Raw genomic sequence first — 16865 nt, 5'->3', positions numbered from 1 at the left:
TGTAAATTTTCTCTGTACTCTTTCAAGCTTATTTACATTTCTTGAAAATGTCTCTGAAAAATCCTTGATTAACAAATTGCACCCAGTAATTTATTTATTGAGAGATCCAGCACCGAGTAGGTCCTTCAGCCCCTCGAGTCATACAGCACAGCAATACTTTGACTTAATTCTATCCTAATCATGGGACAATTTACAATCTGCCAGTCACTATATCTATGGACTGTGAGAGGAAACCAGAGCACCCACAGGAAACTCACACAGTCATACAAATCTCCTGCAGCCAGCAGTGGGAATTGAACCCGGGTTGCCTGTCCTATAAAGTGTTATAGATAGATAGATAGATAGATAGATAGATAGATACTTTATTCATCCCCATGGGGAAATTCAACATTTTTTCCAATGTCCCATACACTTGTTGTAGCAAAAAAAAACTAATTACATACATACTTCACTCAGTAATAATATGATATGCATCTAAATCACTACTCAAAAAGCATTAATAAAAAGTTCTTAATTCCTGGCAGTTGAATTGTAAAGCCTAATGGCATTGGGGAGTATTGACCTCTTCATCCTGTCTGAGGAGCATTGCATCGATAGTAACCTGTCGCTGAAACTGCTTCTCTGTCTCTGGATGGTGCTATGTAGAGGATGTTCAGGGTTTTCCATAATTGACCGTAGCCTACTCAGCGCCCTTCGCTCAGCTACCGATGTTAAACTCTCCAGTACTTTGCCCACGACAGAGCCCGCCTTCTTAACCAGCTTATTAAGACGTGAGGCGTCCTTCTTCTTAATGCTTCCTTCCCAACACGCCACCACAAAGAAGAGGGCGCTCTCAACAACTGACCTATAGAACATCTTCAGCATCTCACTGCAGACATTGAATGACGCCAACCTTCTAAGGAAGTACAGTCGACTCTGTGCCTTCCTGCACAAGGCATCTGTGTTGGCAGTCCAGTCTAGCTTTTCGTCTAACTGTACTCCCAGATACTTGTAGGTCTTAACCTGCTCCACACATTCTCCATTAATGATCACTGGCTCCATATGAGGCCTAGATCTCCTAAAGTCCACCACCATCTCCTTGGTCTTGGTGATATTGAGACGCAGGTAGTTTGAGTTGCACCATATCACAAAGTCCTGTATCAGTTTCCTATACTCCTCCTCCTGTCCATTCCTGACACACCCCACTATGGCCGTGTCATCAGCGAACTTCTGCACATGGCAGGACTCCGAGTTATATTGGAAGTCTGATGTGTACAGGGTGAACAGGACCGGAGAGAGTACGGTTCCCTGTGGCGCTCCCGTGCTAACCACTACACTGCCATGCTGATTTAAGTTCAGAGATTAAGTCTGCTCCACACGAGATGAGGAACACACATGTATGTGTTCCTAAGTTAGCTCTAAGTCAATCATTAATCATTCATTCATAAACCACTGAAAGATGTTTAACCCGAAGAGATGCGACTGCAAGATATTGTGGGAAAGAGACAATTCAAGTTGACTTTCCAAAATCAAAGTATTCAGGACAGGAGTTGGCACGTTATGTTGGCATTGTGTAAGATGTTGGTGAGGCCTAAGTTGGAAAATTGAGTACAGTTCTGATCACCTACCTTCAGGAAAGACCACTTCATCAGAACTTGTTGTTATTCTTCCTTTCTGTGCCCTGTGGTGCATCAGACAGCAACGCTGCCACTTCTTTAGCATTTTCATGTGGTTTTAGACCATAATACATAGGAGCAGAATTAGGCCATTTGGCCCATCAAGTCTGCTCCGCCATTCCACCATGGCTGAACCTTTATTTTCCTTCCTCAGACCCACTTCCAGGTCTTTTCCCCGTAACCTTTGATGCCGGGGCCAATCTAGAACCGATCAATCTCTGCCTTAAATACACCCAATGACCAGGTAGCCTTTTTGGTGACAAATTCTACAAATTCACTATCCTCTGGCTAAAGAAATGTCTCCGCATCTCTGTTTTACATGGACGCTCCTCTACCCTGAGGCTGAGTTACTAGCGCGTTACTCAAGCCAGCATGGATGGAAAGCAAGCGAGGAGCTGGCTGGATTCGAACCTGGGAGCACTCGTCTCTAATTCTGGTGTGGGTGCCACCGCCCCATCGGCTGACTACTAATAAAAAGTGATCTGGAAGTATTTCAGCAAATCATTTTATTAAATCAATAATTTTATTTACAACATAGCACAAAACATTTTGGGTTTAATCGATAAACAGCAATACAGGACACTACGTTATGTACAACAAAGTGAGACTGCTACGTTATCTCGTTACATCATGGAAATATACTCCATAATAACATACTACAGGGAAACATGTCGCTATTTTATGATGTTATTTCATAGGACGTGTGCACTGAATAGCTGAAGCTCAGTAACAACTACAGATATGAGCAGTGTGTATTAATCCTTGTACTTCCTTACAGCTGTACAAACTTCACAGTGCAGAAGATAACCATTCAATTCATCTGTCTCATTCAAGTTTCTGCTCCTTCTTAAAGCATCATATAAAACTAATCCAATTGCAATTACACACAATGTTCTGGAGGAGCTCAGCAGGTCAGGCAGCATCTATGGAGGGGAATAAATAGTCGACATTTGGGGCCAAGACCCTTCATCAGGACTGGAGAGAAAGGGGAAAGAGGTCAGAATAAAGAAGGGGTGGGTGGGGAGGAATGGACAAGCTGGTAGGTGATAGGTGAAACTGGGAGAAGGGGAGGGGGTTTGTGAAGTAAAGAGCTGGGAAGTTCATTGGTAGAAAAGATAAATGGCTGGAGAAGGGGGTTACTGATAGGAGTGGACAGAAAAGGCCGTGGAAGAAAGGGAAGGGGGAGGAGCAGCTGAGGGGCCAGTAAGAAGAGAAGCTGAGAGAGGGAAACAAGAATGAGGAATGTTGGGGGGGGGGGGAGTAATGACCGGAAATTTCCCACTGCTTTGTATCTTCCTGCATTTGAAGTAATCTTGACACTTATATCAACGCCTATACCACTTGCTGTTCATCATTATATCTCAGAATATCCCAATGATATAGAAACAAATTATGTATATTTACAATATGTTGTGGTTGACAGTACGTCATTGGATAGATTTTCAGTCAATCATGCTTCAGGGCATCTTCAGAGGCCATATGCAGGTTTTATAACAATTCTCATGCAGAATTCATGCAATCTGTTCATCCACCTTAGCTTCTTTGGCGTTGATCAATGCTATAAATATCCAGCCGGAACTCGCTGATCATTTGGCATGTGCAAGTTTCAGCAATTATATTCAATCATTCAGTAATGAACTCCAGATGATGGACTATGACATCACATGACTAAGATTGAACACATATTAAAATATGACATGCTGACAATCAGTATTTGTGAGGCCTGTTTAAGTTCATTAGAGGTAAGCCAATGTTTGACAGTGACGGAGTGACATTCCTTTGATGGTCATGGGATGCCAGTTGTGCCAAGTTTTAAGACCAAACGTTCTCACTCCAAGGTGATGGGGGGTGAAGGGGGTGGTCTTTTGTCAATTCACATGCAGCTTTCTCCAGTCTGCAGTGCGATGTTCAGTATTCACCACCCATATTGAGTGTGCAACCAGAATTATCCTTCCGGGAACTAGACACTCCATTGGCAACACAGAAAATACTCCCTGATATGAGCCACAGGCTATATTCAAAAAATTATCCCAGCAGTCATCGGTTACTTACACACGTTCAGAAAGGTGATGAACAGTCCTTTGTTTTTTTCAAACACACGTTGTGCAATTACTTGTAGCATATGCTACACCTTTAAATTCTGTTATCTTGCAGGGCTTCCCAACCAAGGGTCCACGGACCCCCTTGCTTAATGGTATTGGTCCATGGCATAAAAAAGGTTGGGAGCTGCTGTTTTACACTCTCTTATGCCTTTTATTCAGTCTTCTTCGTACTTCAATGTTCAGCTCTTAAAACTCAACCTATTGGTTTACTTTGCCTTCCCGTTCACTGCTGTACCTGATTAAATAATAATAAAAAAATACTCTGAGGCTTTTGTTTTCTAAACACATGCAACTGGACAGAAGTAGGCATTTCCCGCATGCCTTGGTGGAAAGACAATTGAGAAAGAAGTTGGATTTGACTGATGCCAAATAAACTATTTTTCATTCTTCTGATAATCAAATCTCTGGCAAAACAATTGTTTGTCATCCTGATTATCTAGCTTGAATCCAAGATTCATTTTTACTTCCAAAATTACATGACCCCTGTAGCTTTATTAGTTCAACTGTGTTTGATGCCAACACAATCCAATTCATCTTTCTAACTTGATATCCTCCTTTCTTACATTTTCTGATATTTTAAGCAAATTATACATTTGCTTAGCTCAGAGTTTAAAATATCAACTGCATGAGTAGTCCATTATTAAATCTTGATATAAATTAACAGTTGAATAAAAATATTATTTACATAACACATACAAATGTAAAAGAAAAAAAAGGTAGACACAAAAGATGACAACTTACACATAGCCTTATTTAAAGATCAATATATTCTGAGTGCAGGTTATTAAACTATAAAGTTATTCACAATATTTTTATTGTATCTAAATCTGAGATTTACAGCTAGTGTCCAGCAGGTAGGTTGAGTTAAATGTATGAACTTCTATTTAAATGTCCCAGTCAAAATATTTTAAAGCAATGATTCCTGACTTAATGGTATCGGTCCATGACATAAAAAAGGCTAGAAACTCCTGTAAAGACTTCATTAGCTGAGTCACACCAGCTAAATTATCATTCTGGTCTCCATAAAGAATTGCATAATATGAATGATTTACTATCATGAGATCCAAATGTCTAAGATATGCATTTCTCTGTAAACATTTTTATGTTTTATGGTTTAAGCAGCAGAAGAAAATGATGGTCTCATTCACTTCAAACGCACCTCCATGGAAAGTCTGTCAATCCAGGCTACTCCCTATGGTAGATTAGTGGCTAGTCCAACACTTTAGAGTATCAGTGACACAGGGTTCAATTCCCACTGCTGCCTGTAAGGAGCTGGTACGTTCTCCCCGGGACTGGGTGGGTTTCCTCCCACAGTCCAAAGACGTACTGGTTCGTAGGTTAGAGTCATAGAGAAGCACAGAAACAGACCCTTCGGCCTATCTAGTCCATGCCGAAACCACTTAAACTGTCAATCGGTCATTGTTAGTTGTGATTCAGCTAGGATTAAATCGGGGTATTGCTGGGTTCAAACTGCTGGAAGGGCTGATTCTGCACCGTTTCCCAATAAATAAATAAATAGATCTAGTTTTATTCCTTTGGATTGGTAAACTTCATAATTTTGCATTGAATTGTGGTAAAAAAAAACTTCTATTGTTAATTTTATGATTGTAAAGCATTTTCTGAAAAAAAATTGCTCTGTTGATTGAAAGAATGCTCCAACTTGATCCTAACTTGCATCTTGGAAATCAAGCAGTTTTGTAGTCAAAAAGGTCACGCTTTTGTGCTTATAAAATTTAACATGTGTAAGTATTATGTCACATACAATAGCCTTAGAGACCAGGAGTGTGCTATCCATATTTTGTAGTTAATAAGTTCAACCTATTTATTGGCATCAAACACTAAATTAACAGTCATGCTGAACAGTAATTTAGCAAAACTATCTGCTTTTTGGTTCCCTGGCCCCCACCGACTTATTTTCACCATGGACGTCCAGTCCCTATATACCTCCATCCCCCACCCGGACGGTCTCAAAGCTCTTCGCTTCTTTTTGGATTCCAGACCTAACCAATTCCCCTCTACCACCACTCTCCTCCGTCTAGCGGAATTAGTTCTTACTCTCAATAATTTCTCCTTTGGCTCCTCCCACTTCCTCCAAACCAAGGGTGTAGCCATGGGCACCCGTATAGGTCCCAGTTATGCCTGACTTTTGGTTGGCTTTGTGGAACAGTCCATGTTCCAAGTCTATACGGGTATCCATCCCCCTCTTTTCCTTCGCTACATCGACGACTGCATTGGCGCTGCCTCCTGCATGCATGCTGAGCTCGTTGACTTCATTAACTTTTCCTCCAACTTTCACCCTGCCCTCAAATTTACCTGGTCCATTTCCGACACCTCCCTCCCCTTTCTTGACCTTTCTGTCTCCATCTCTGGAGACAGCCTATCTACTGATATCTACTATAAGCCTACAGACTCTCACAGCTACCTGGAATATTCCTCTTCCCACCCGGTCTCTTGCAAAAATGCTATCCCCTTCTCACAATTCCTCCGTCTCCGCTGCATCTGCTCTCAGGATGAGGCTTTTCATTCCAGGACGAAGGAGATGTCTTCCTTTTTTAAACAAAGGGGCTTCCCTTCATCCACCATCAACTCTGCTCTCAAACACATCTCTCCCATTTCCCACACATCTGCCCTCACCCCATCCACCCGCCACCCCACTCGGGATAGGGTTCCCCTTGTCCTCACCTACCACCCCACCAGCCTCCAGGTCCAAAGTATAATTTTCCGTAACTTCCGCCACCTCCAATGGGATCCCACTACCAAGCACTTTTCCCTCCCCCCCCTTTCTGCTTTTCGCAGGGATCGCTCCCTACGTGACTCCCTTGTCCACTCGTCCCCCCCATCCCTTCCCACTGATCTCCCTCCTGGCACTTATTCTTGTAAACAGAACAAGTGCTACACCTGCCCTTACACTTCCTCCCTCACCACCATTCAGGGCCCCAGACAGTCCTTCCAGGTGAGGTGACACTTCACTTGTGAATCGGCTGGTGTGGTATACTGCGTCCGGTGCTCCCGGTGTGGCCTTTATATATTGGTGAGACCTGACGCAGACTGAGAGACTGTTTCGCTGAACACCTACGCTCGGTCCGCCAGAAAAAGCAGCATCTCTCAGTGGCCACACATTTTAATTCCACGTCCCATTCCCATTCTGATATGTCTGTCCACGGCCGCCTCTATTGTCAAAATGAATCCAAACTCAGGTTGGAGGAACAACACCTTATATACTGGTTGGGTAGCCTCCAACCTGATGGCATGAACATTGACTTCTCTAACTTCCGTTAATGCCCCTCCTCCCCTTCTTACCCCATCCCTGACATATTTAGTTGTCTGCCTGTTCTCCATCTCCCTCTGGTGTTCCCCCTCCCCCTTTCTTTGTCCCGAGGCCTCCCGTCCCATGATCCTTTCCCTTCTCCAGCTCTGTATCACTTTTGCCAATCACCTTTCCAGCTCTTAGCTTCATCCCACCCCCTCCGGTCTTCTCCTATCATTTCGCATTTCCCCCTCCCCCCACTACTTTCAAATCTCTTACTATCTTTCCTTTCGGTTAGTCCTGATGAAGGGTCTCGGCCCGAAACGTCGACAGCGTTTCTCCCTATGGATGCTGCCTGGCCTGCTGCGTTCCACCAGCATTTTGTGTGTGTTGCTGCTTTTTGGTTATAGTTAATAATTAATAAAATAATCTATTAAGTATTAATTTTATTTATTTATTCATTTTATTTAGGGATATAGTGCAGAATGGGCCTTTCTGGCCCAATGAGTTGTACCACCCAGAAACTCACCTATTTAGCCCTTGCCTGATCACGGGACAATTTACAATGACCAATTGACCTACTAACCAGTATGTCTTAGGAATGTGGGAGGCATGTATCAAAATAATCAGGACTACAAACAGCTCGAAATACTGAAGAAATGCATTCCATGGATTTTATTTATATAATTTATTTGGAGATTCAGCATAGAATAGGCCCTTCCCAGCTCAACGAGATGCACTACTCAACCACCCACCTACTTAACCCCCAGCCTAATCACGGGACAATTTACAATGACCAATTAACCTACCAACTGGTACGTTTTTGGAATGTGGGAGGACACCGGAGCATTCAGAGGAATGTACAAACTCCCTAGTTTGTACTAGGGAGACGAAAGACAGTGGCAAATTCAGAACGCTGACGTCCCAAGCTGTACTCGTGTCTCACTAACTGCTACACTACTGTGATGCTCTGTGTATTTTCTGGGTACTTTGAACAGTTTGAATCAAAAGAGACAAGATGTGGTCAAAGAAAATGTCTGAGAAAAATTGCAATTCAGATATCCACAGTCGGATTTATTTGCTGAGGCATAAAAATAATCTCAGATACTAAAATTGACATAATATATTTTGGGGAATCATCAGTCCCTATGGAATATATACCTATAATTCAATTTTTTACAATAATTCATGCAACAGTATTTTGCAATTCAGTGCAGGCAGCATTCTCTGGGGGAAAGAAGAACTAATTAAGAGACTTAAGGTCAAAGATTAAGTCTAAGGATTTACATGAGATGAGGAACACGTATGTATGAATTCCTGAATTAATTTTAAGTCAATCACTTGACATTCATTCATAAACCACTGAAAGATGTTTATTCTTCCACATTTATGCTGTTCTCCCTGGCTGATGTTATTTGAAAGGACATTACGCCATTTGAGTGTAAAACCCGAGAAGATGCCTTCACAAGATACCGTGGAAAAGAGACAATTCAAGTTGGCCTTCTAAATTCAAAGTATTGAGTACAGAAGATGGGATGTTATGTTGAAGTTGTATAAGATATTGGTGATGCCTAATTTGGAGTACTGAGTACAGTTCTGGTTACCTACCTACAGGAAAGATATAAATAAGATTGCAAAAGTGCAGATGCTACCCTAAACCCCAGAAGTGTAACAGACCGATGATGATGACAAAGAAAAGGAAAATTAACAGGGTTGATAGAAACATGGAAAACCTACAGAACAATACAGGCCCTTTGGCCCACAAAGCTGTGTCAATCATGTCCTTACCTGAGAAATTACCTAGGGTTACCCATAGCCCTCTATTTTTCTGAGCTCCATATACCTGTCCAGGAGACTCTTAGAAGACCCTATCGTATCCACCTCCATCACCATCATCTACAGCCCATTCCATGCATTCACCACTCTCTGTGTAAAAAACTTACCCTTGACATCTCCTCTGTAACTACTTCCAAGCACCTTAAAACTGTGCCCTCTCATGCTAGCCATTTCAACCCTGGGAAAAAGCCTCTGACTATCCACATGATCAATGCTTCTCATCATCTTATACACCTCTATCAGGTCACCTCTCATCCGCTGTTGCTCCAAGGAGAAAAGGCTGAGTTCACACAACCTTTTCTCATAAGCCATGCTCCCCAATCCAGGCAACATCCTTGTAAATCTCCTCTGCATCCTTTCTATGGTTTCCATATCGTTCCTGTAGTGAGGTGACCAGAACTGAGCACAGTACTCAAAGTGGGGCCTGACCAGGGTCCCATATAGCTGTAACATTACCTCTTAGCCCCTAAACTCAATCCCATGATTGATGAAGGCCAATGCACCATATGCTTTCATAACCACAGAGTCAACCTGCACAGCTGCTTTGAGCGTCCTATGAACTTGGACCCCAAGATCACTCTGATCGTCCACGTTGCCAAGAGTCTTACCATTAATACTATATTCTGTCATCATAATTGACCTAACAAAATGAACCACCTCACACTTATCTGGATTGAACTCCATCTGCCACTTCTCAGCTAGTTTTCTCATCCTATCAATGTCCCACTGTAACCTCTGACAGCCCTCCACATTATCCACAACACCTCCAACCTTTGTGTCACCAGCAAACTTACTAACCCTTCCCTCCACTTGCTCATCCAAGTCATTTAAAAAAATCACAAAGAGTAGGGGTCCCAGAACAGATTCCTGAGGCACCCCACTGGTCACCGACCTCCATGCAGAATATGACCCGTCTAGAACCACTCTTTGCCTTCTGTGGGCAAGCCAGTTCTGGATCCACAAAGCAATGTCCCCTTGGATCCCATGCATCCTTACTTTCTCAATAAGCCTTGCATGGGGTACCTTATCAAATGCTTTACTGAAATTTGCATACACTACATCCACTGCTCTACTTTCATCAATGTGTTTAGTCACATCCTCAAAAAATTCAATCAGACTCGTAAGGCATGACTTGCCTTTCACAAAGCCTTGCTGACTTTTCCTAATCATATTATGCCTCTCCAAATGTTCATAAATCTGCCTTTTAGGATCTTCTCCATCAACTTACCAACCACTGAAGTAAGACTCACTGGTCTATAACTTCCTGGGCTATCTCTACTCCCTTTCTTGAATAATGGAACAACATCTGCAACCCTCCAATCCTCCAGAACCTGTCCCATCCTCATTGATAATGCAGAGATCATCACCAGAGGCTCAACAATCTCCTCTTTTGCCTCCCACAGTAGCCTGGGGTATATCTTGTCCGGTCGTGGTGACCTATCCAACTTGATGCTTTACAAAAGGTCCAGCACATCCTCTTTCCTAATATCTACATGCTTAAGCTTTTCAGTCCACTGTAAGTCATCCCTACAATCATCAAGATCCTCTTGCGTAATGAATACTAAAGTGAAGTACTCATTAAGTACCTCTGCTATCTCCTCCGGTTCCATACACACTTTTCCTCTGTCACACTTGATTGGTCCTATTTTCTCACGTCTTATCCTCTTGCTCTTAACATAGTTGTAGAATGCCTTGGGTGCTTTCCTTAATCCTGTCCACCAAGGCCTTCTCATGGTCCCTTCTGGCTCTCCTAATTTCTTTCTTGAGCTCCTTCCTGCTAGCCTTATAATCTTCTAGATTTCTATCATTACCTAGCTTTTTGAACCTTTCATAAGCTCTTCTTTTCTTCTTCACTAGATTTACAACAGCCTTTGTACACCACGGTTCCTGTACAAGGAGCTGCAGCTTTATGCACCTGGATGACAAGGTATTGAGTCATAGGGAAAGGTTGAATAGGGTAGGACCCTATTCCCTACACTGTAGGAGAATGAGGGAGGATTTTATAAAGATGTACAAAATTTTGAGGGGTATAGATAAGGTAAATTCAAGCAGGCTTTTTTTCCGACTGGGGTTGGATGACACTAAGGGTCAAAGGCTAAGGACAAAAGGTGAAATATTTAAGGGGAATCTGCAGGAAACTTCTTCACTCAGGTTGTGAGAGTGTGGAATAAACTGCCAGTGGAAGTGGTGAATGTAGTGAGTTTAGTATTTAGAACAATCACAACTTATTAACAGTTTATTATATGAATGTAGATTCTATCTTGATTTTAACTGGTTCCCAGCATCATAAAATTGCAAAATTATCATTATTAAATGAGTGAATATTCACAACAGATGCTTCAGCTTCGGTACTTTTCTCAGAAAAGCTTATCCCTAACTCTCGTCCTCAAGAGTGACATACGCACAAGATGCTGGAAGAGCTAAGGCAGCATCTATGGAGAGGAATAAACAATCGATGTTTCGGGCTGGACCCTTCATCTTGTCCTCAAGATGTTGGATCCGAGATGTAAAGGTATCAGTGTCTCCTCCTTGTCTGAGTGTTGGCAATGTGAAGAGCAAACTGCTCATATCTGTGGAAGAGCAGAGGAATCTTAGATATCCACCGATCTTTAAAAGAGGCAGAACAAGATGATTGGGTGATTGAAAGGGCATTGTGGATTCGTTGTTTTATGAGCTTCAGCACAAAATATAAGAGCAGAGAGTTTGGACTGCAAGCATACATGATAGCGTTAGACCACATACTTCATACAGCTCTGGTCATCATCTATAAGAAGGAGTTCATTGTGCTGTGGAGAAACCATATGACTTAGGAGCAGAATCTGGTCATTTAGCCCATTGAGTCTGCTCCACCATTCAATCATGGTTGATTGATTATCTCTCTCATGCCCATTCTATTGCCTTCGCTCCGTAACCCAGACTAATTGAGAACCTATCAACCTCCACTTTAAAGAGCATTGTGGAGATTCGCAAGAACACTGCCAGAACTGAACACATAAAATAATAAGGAAAGACATGGATAAACTGGAGTTATATTCAGGAGGTGATTAAGAGGAGAACTAATTGACATCTGTTAAATTTCAACACAGGAGCCCCTCAGGGCTGCGTACTAAATACCCATCTTTACTCCCTGTATACCCATGACTGTATTGCCACCCGCAGCTCTAATCCACTAATTAAATTTGCCGATGACACTATATTGATTGGCCTAATCTCAAACAATAATGAGGTGGCCTACAGGGAAGAAATCATCTCTCTGTCACAGTGGTGTAAAGAAAACAACCTCTCCCTCAATGTCGCAAAAACAAAGCAACTGGCTGTGGATTACAGGAGGAATGGAGATGGGGTTGAGAGGGTAAACAGCTTTAAGTTCCTCGGCATCCACATCACCGAGGACTTCACGTGGCCTGTACACACCGGCTGTGTGGTGAAAAAGGCACAACAACAACTCTTTCACCTCAGACGGTTGAAGAAGTTTGGTATGGGCCCCCAAATCCTACGAACATTCTACAGTGGCACAATTGAGAGCATCCTGACTGGCTGCATCACTGCCTGGCATGGGAACTGTACCTCCCTTCATCGCAGGATTCCGCAGAGAGTGGCGCGGACAGCCCAGCGCATCTGTGGTCGTGAACTTCCCATGATTCAGGACATTTACAAAGACAGGTGTGAAAAAAGGGCCTGAAGGATTATTGGGGACCCAAATCACCCCAACCACAATCTATTCTAGCTGTTACTATCTAGGAAACGGTACCACAGCATAAAAGTCAGGACCAACAGGCTCCGGGACAGCTTCTTCCACCAGGCCATCAGACTGATTAACTCATGCTGATTTGAGTGTATTTCTATGTTACATTGACTGTTCTATTTATTATAAATTATTATAAATTACTATGATTGCACATCTAGACGGAGACATAATGTAAAGATTTTTGCTCCTAATGCATGTGAAGGATATAAGAAATAAAGTTAATTCATTCAATTCAATTCAATTGTTAGGGTTTAGCTAGGGTTCAAAGTTCAAAGTAAATTTATTATCAAAGTACATATATGTCACCATATACCACCCTGAGATTAATTTTCTTGCAGGCATTCACAGTAGAACAAAGAACTACTATAGAATCAATGAAAAACTACACACAAAGACTGACAACCAGTGTGCAAAAGAAGACAAACAATGCAGATACAAAAGTAAGTAAAAATAATTATATTAAATAAAGAAGTCAACAAATAATACAGAGAACATGAGTTGCAGAGTCTTTGAAAGAGAATCTGTAGGTTGTGGATTCAGTATGAAGGAGCAATTAACGATCAAAAACGGTGAAATAGAAATAAAGTATTTGGTTGAAAGAATAAAAGGGCAATAATTTTAAAATTATTTCTTCCAGACAGGGAGGTGTCGGGGCTGAGTGCTGGGAAGAGTTGCAAAAGCAAAACTCTGGAGCTTCGAAGAAGCTGAAAGTGAACTTGAAGAGCTGTGGACCTACTGCTGGATGCTGGGATCAAACTTGGGAGCTCTTTTCAGACCAGCACCAAGCAGAATGTCTTGTTCTGAGTAGTTAACATCCCAGGAATCAAAGGGGAGTGTTTGATGGCTCTGGGCCAGTACTCACTGGAGTTCAGGAGAATGAAAGGGCATCTCATTGAAACCTACTGAATACTGAAAGACCTAGATAGACTGGACGTGGAGAGGATGTTTCCAATAGTGGGGAAGTCTAGGACCGGAGGGACGTGCCTTTAGAACAGAGATGAAGTTCTTTATCAAGGGGGTTCTGAATCTGTGGAATTCAATGCCACAAAGCTCTTTGAATTGCAGGCTGATAGGTTATTGATTAACAGAAGTGTCAAGGGTTATGGTGTGAAGGTAGGAGAATGGGATTCAGAAGGACAATAAATCAGAGATGATGCCATTGCTGAGCAGACTCAATGGGCTGAACAGCCTAATTCTACTCCTGTGTCTATGGTCTACTGGTGCCTGCAGAATCAGGTTTCAGTTCTCTCTTCACAAAGTAAGAAACCTATTCAGACCTGCTGCTGGATTGTACTTGAAAAGCAGGTTGCTTGAGGCCGACCTCGATGGTGCCCTGCCTGAGGACTACTGTTTTGTTGGCCATGTGACTTCAGCACATGGTGGGCGAAGCTTTCAAAACACATAAACAGATGTCCTAACTTCAACACATTGTTCTGACTTTTCAACCTGCTCCTATCTCCTGTCTCAGTAACAGGGAAATACTGAACCAAAATCACAGACAACTAGTATGAATGAATAGGGATTATATGATTAATAATATGAACAGGATGTGATTTCAATTTCAATGTTTAAGAGAAGTTTGGAGAGATGCATTGATGGGGGGGAATGGAGGGCTATGGTCCAGGTGCAGGTCGATGAGACTAGGCAGTTTAAGTGGTTCATATGGACTAGATGGGCTGAAGGGCCTGTTTCTGTGCTTTAGTTTTCTATGAAGAATAATAGGGGCAACTGCATCATGTGTGCAAGCAGGGATTGCAGAACGGGGGGGGGGGAGAAGATGAGAGAAGAGGATTAAATAATAACATATTCCACCATTGTTGCGGCATCCTTGTTGGACGCCATGATCGCCAGCATGTCATAGAGTACTACAGCACAGAAGCAGGCCTGTTGGCCCATCCAGTCCGTGCCAACTCTGTCCTGCCTAGCCCCTTCGACCCACACCTGGACCGTACCCCAAAATCATGCAGCATCTTGCCGAGGACTTTGGAAGTCTGGTGGCCACCTCGCAGACAATGCAGCTCCTTGTCAGAGTTTGTAGCTCACTACACCAGAGCCATCAGGAGCAAGTTCTGCAATAACCTGCTGGCTTCGCAATTTTGGCTCCTGCCTTCAGTTCCAACTCCAGCCATCCCTTTTCCCTTGACTGCCCACTTCACTCCAAACTCCAGCCATCCCTTTTCCCTTGACTGCCCACTTCACTCCAAACTCCAGCCATCCCTTTTCCCTTGACTGCCCACTTCACTCCAAACTCCAGCCATCCCTTTTCCCTTGACTGCCCACTTCACTCCAAACTCCAGCCATCCCTTTTCCCTTGACTGCCCACTTCACTCCAAACTCCAGCCATCCCTTTTCCCTTGACTGCCCACTTCACTCCAAACTCCAGCCATCCCTTTTCCCTTGACTGCCCACTTCACTCCAAACTCCAGCCATCCCTTTTCCCTTGACTGCCCACTTCACTCCAAACTCCAGCCATCCCTTTTCCCTTGACTGCCCACTTCACTCCAAACTCCAGCCTCTGGCCTCAGGAACATAGACAGTGACACCCACTTCAGCCCTGACATATTTGCCTACCTCAACTCCACGAAAGTGTGGAAGGTGCAGAAAGGCAAGGGTTAAAATGGGTGCTGACAGAACATAGCACAGACACTTTGCACAGTCTTTTCATTGTGTGGAAGTTTAGTGAGATGCAGGACTGTGCAAAAGTCTTAGGCACAGATATATAGCCAGGAAGCCTAACACTTTAGCACTGTACTGCAGTAATCTTATGCATTGTTCTGTATTGCAGCCACACAAAAAAAAATCACGATATGTGTGTGTAATGATAAACCTGATTCTGATATGGGTCTCTATTGTGGACTGAGAGTGGGAAGGGGGCAGGAAGAGGGGAACCATTGTTGGGAGAAGGGGAAGGGAGAGGGGAGGAAGCAGAGAAACATTCTGTCATGATCACCAACTGTTTAGAATCAGATGACTTTGCCTGGTGTCTCAGGGATGGGTATGTCAGCACTTGCTAACCCCCCACCAGCACTCCTCTCTGCCACCTGCCCCACACCCCTCCTGCAGCGCTCCACCCTCGTCATTCTCAACCTTCTTTGCAACCGCCAGATCTACCAACTCGCTCTGTGCTCCGCATAGAGCAGAAATCTGTGCAAAAGTCTCAAGCACCCTAGCTATACACACATGCTTAAGATTTTTACACAGTATTGTAAGAATCAAGAGGACAGGCTGTAAGAGACAGTGTGCACACACGGTGCAGCCAACCAAGCTGAACAAGGCCCTTAAAGATCCAACTCTTCTACAGTCTTTCTGTTCAAGCCTAGGAACCAAGGCCACTAAGCTTACCAAGACAAGATAAAGATGCAAATGAAGGATTGATTCCAGGGCAACACTTACTAACGGACAGTTATTCTCTCATGTATTATTGGTCTTTAACACATTGATGTAATTGGTTATTAACATCTGAAATATGCATGATGATTGGGTACTTAAATATTTAAATCATGGGATTCAGAAATGGACAAACTTCTATTGGATCAGTTTCTGTACAAAAAGGCATCTTGCTGTTCAAACTTCAGACCAGTTTGGTGACAGGAGCTGGGTTGTTCTCTTCATGCACAAGCAAATACAGTGCGGCTGAGGAACGAGTGTGAGTTGTCAGAGTAAAGTTAATGGTCGACGATCAAAGCATTCCTCATTATAAAGCAATGAGAAGTCATTACATCAGTGCACTGTAGGCGGTGATTCATCCAATCAGGATAGTCATTAAGTATGTGTGATTGTGTTTATTTTAAGAATATTTAATTCTACCATCACTTCCTTGGACAAGTACATTATTTAAAATCTGGCTCTGCCCATTGTTTTAGAATTGTGCTGGCTGGTTTCTTTCCCATTACTGGTTTGTTTTCTTGCCACCCTTCCTTTCACTGCTATCATTGCCTAATGATATACACTCATTAGCCACTTTATTAGGTACATCCTGCAAGAAGATATTCTTCTGATAGGCGGGTTATTTGAGTTACTTCCTGACAGCTTGAACCAATCTGGCAATTCTCCTCTGACCTCAGGACTGGCACTCACTGGACGTTTTTTGTTTATCTCACCATTCACTGTAAACTTAGAGGCTGCTGCATATGACAATCCTAGGGGATCAGCAGCTTCTCAGATACTCAAACCACCCCCTCCGGCGCCAACAATCATTCCACAGTCAAAGTCACTTAGATCACATTTCCTTCCTTGTTTGGTCTGAACAACATCTGAACCTCTTGACCATGTCTGCA

At 42.9% G+C, this 16865-nt stretch overlaps 1 protein-coding gene across 2 annotated transcripts in view; it reads right to left on the bottom strand.

Annotated features, from left to right (window-relative positions):
• Nucleotides 1–2176: 2176 nt before the first annotated feature.
• LOC140733744 (potassium channel subfamily K member 3-like) overlaps nucleotides 2177–16865 on the bottom strand; it is a 113509-nt gene continuing 98820 nt past the window's right edge. For both annotated transcript variants that reach the window (XM_073057470.1, XM_073057469.1), the window contains exon 3: nucleotides 2177–3992. In XM_073057470.1, the coding sequence (XP_072913571.1) occupies nucleotides 3956–3992 (37 nt within the window). In that variant the 3' untranslated portion in view covers nucleotides 2177–3955. The remainder of the gene's footprint in view (nucleotides 3993–16865) is intronic.

Source organism: Hemitrygon akajei, chromosome 9 (assembly GCF_048418815.1).
Source record: "Hemitrygon akajei chromosome 9, sHemAka1.3, whole genome shotgun sequence".
NCBI lineage: Eukaryota > Metazoa > Chordata > Chondrichthyes > Myliobatiformes > Dasyatidae > Hemitrygon > Hemitrygon akajei.
Note: the sequence above shows the minus strand (reverse complement) of the source record. Positions and strands in the feature narration are given on the sequence as shown.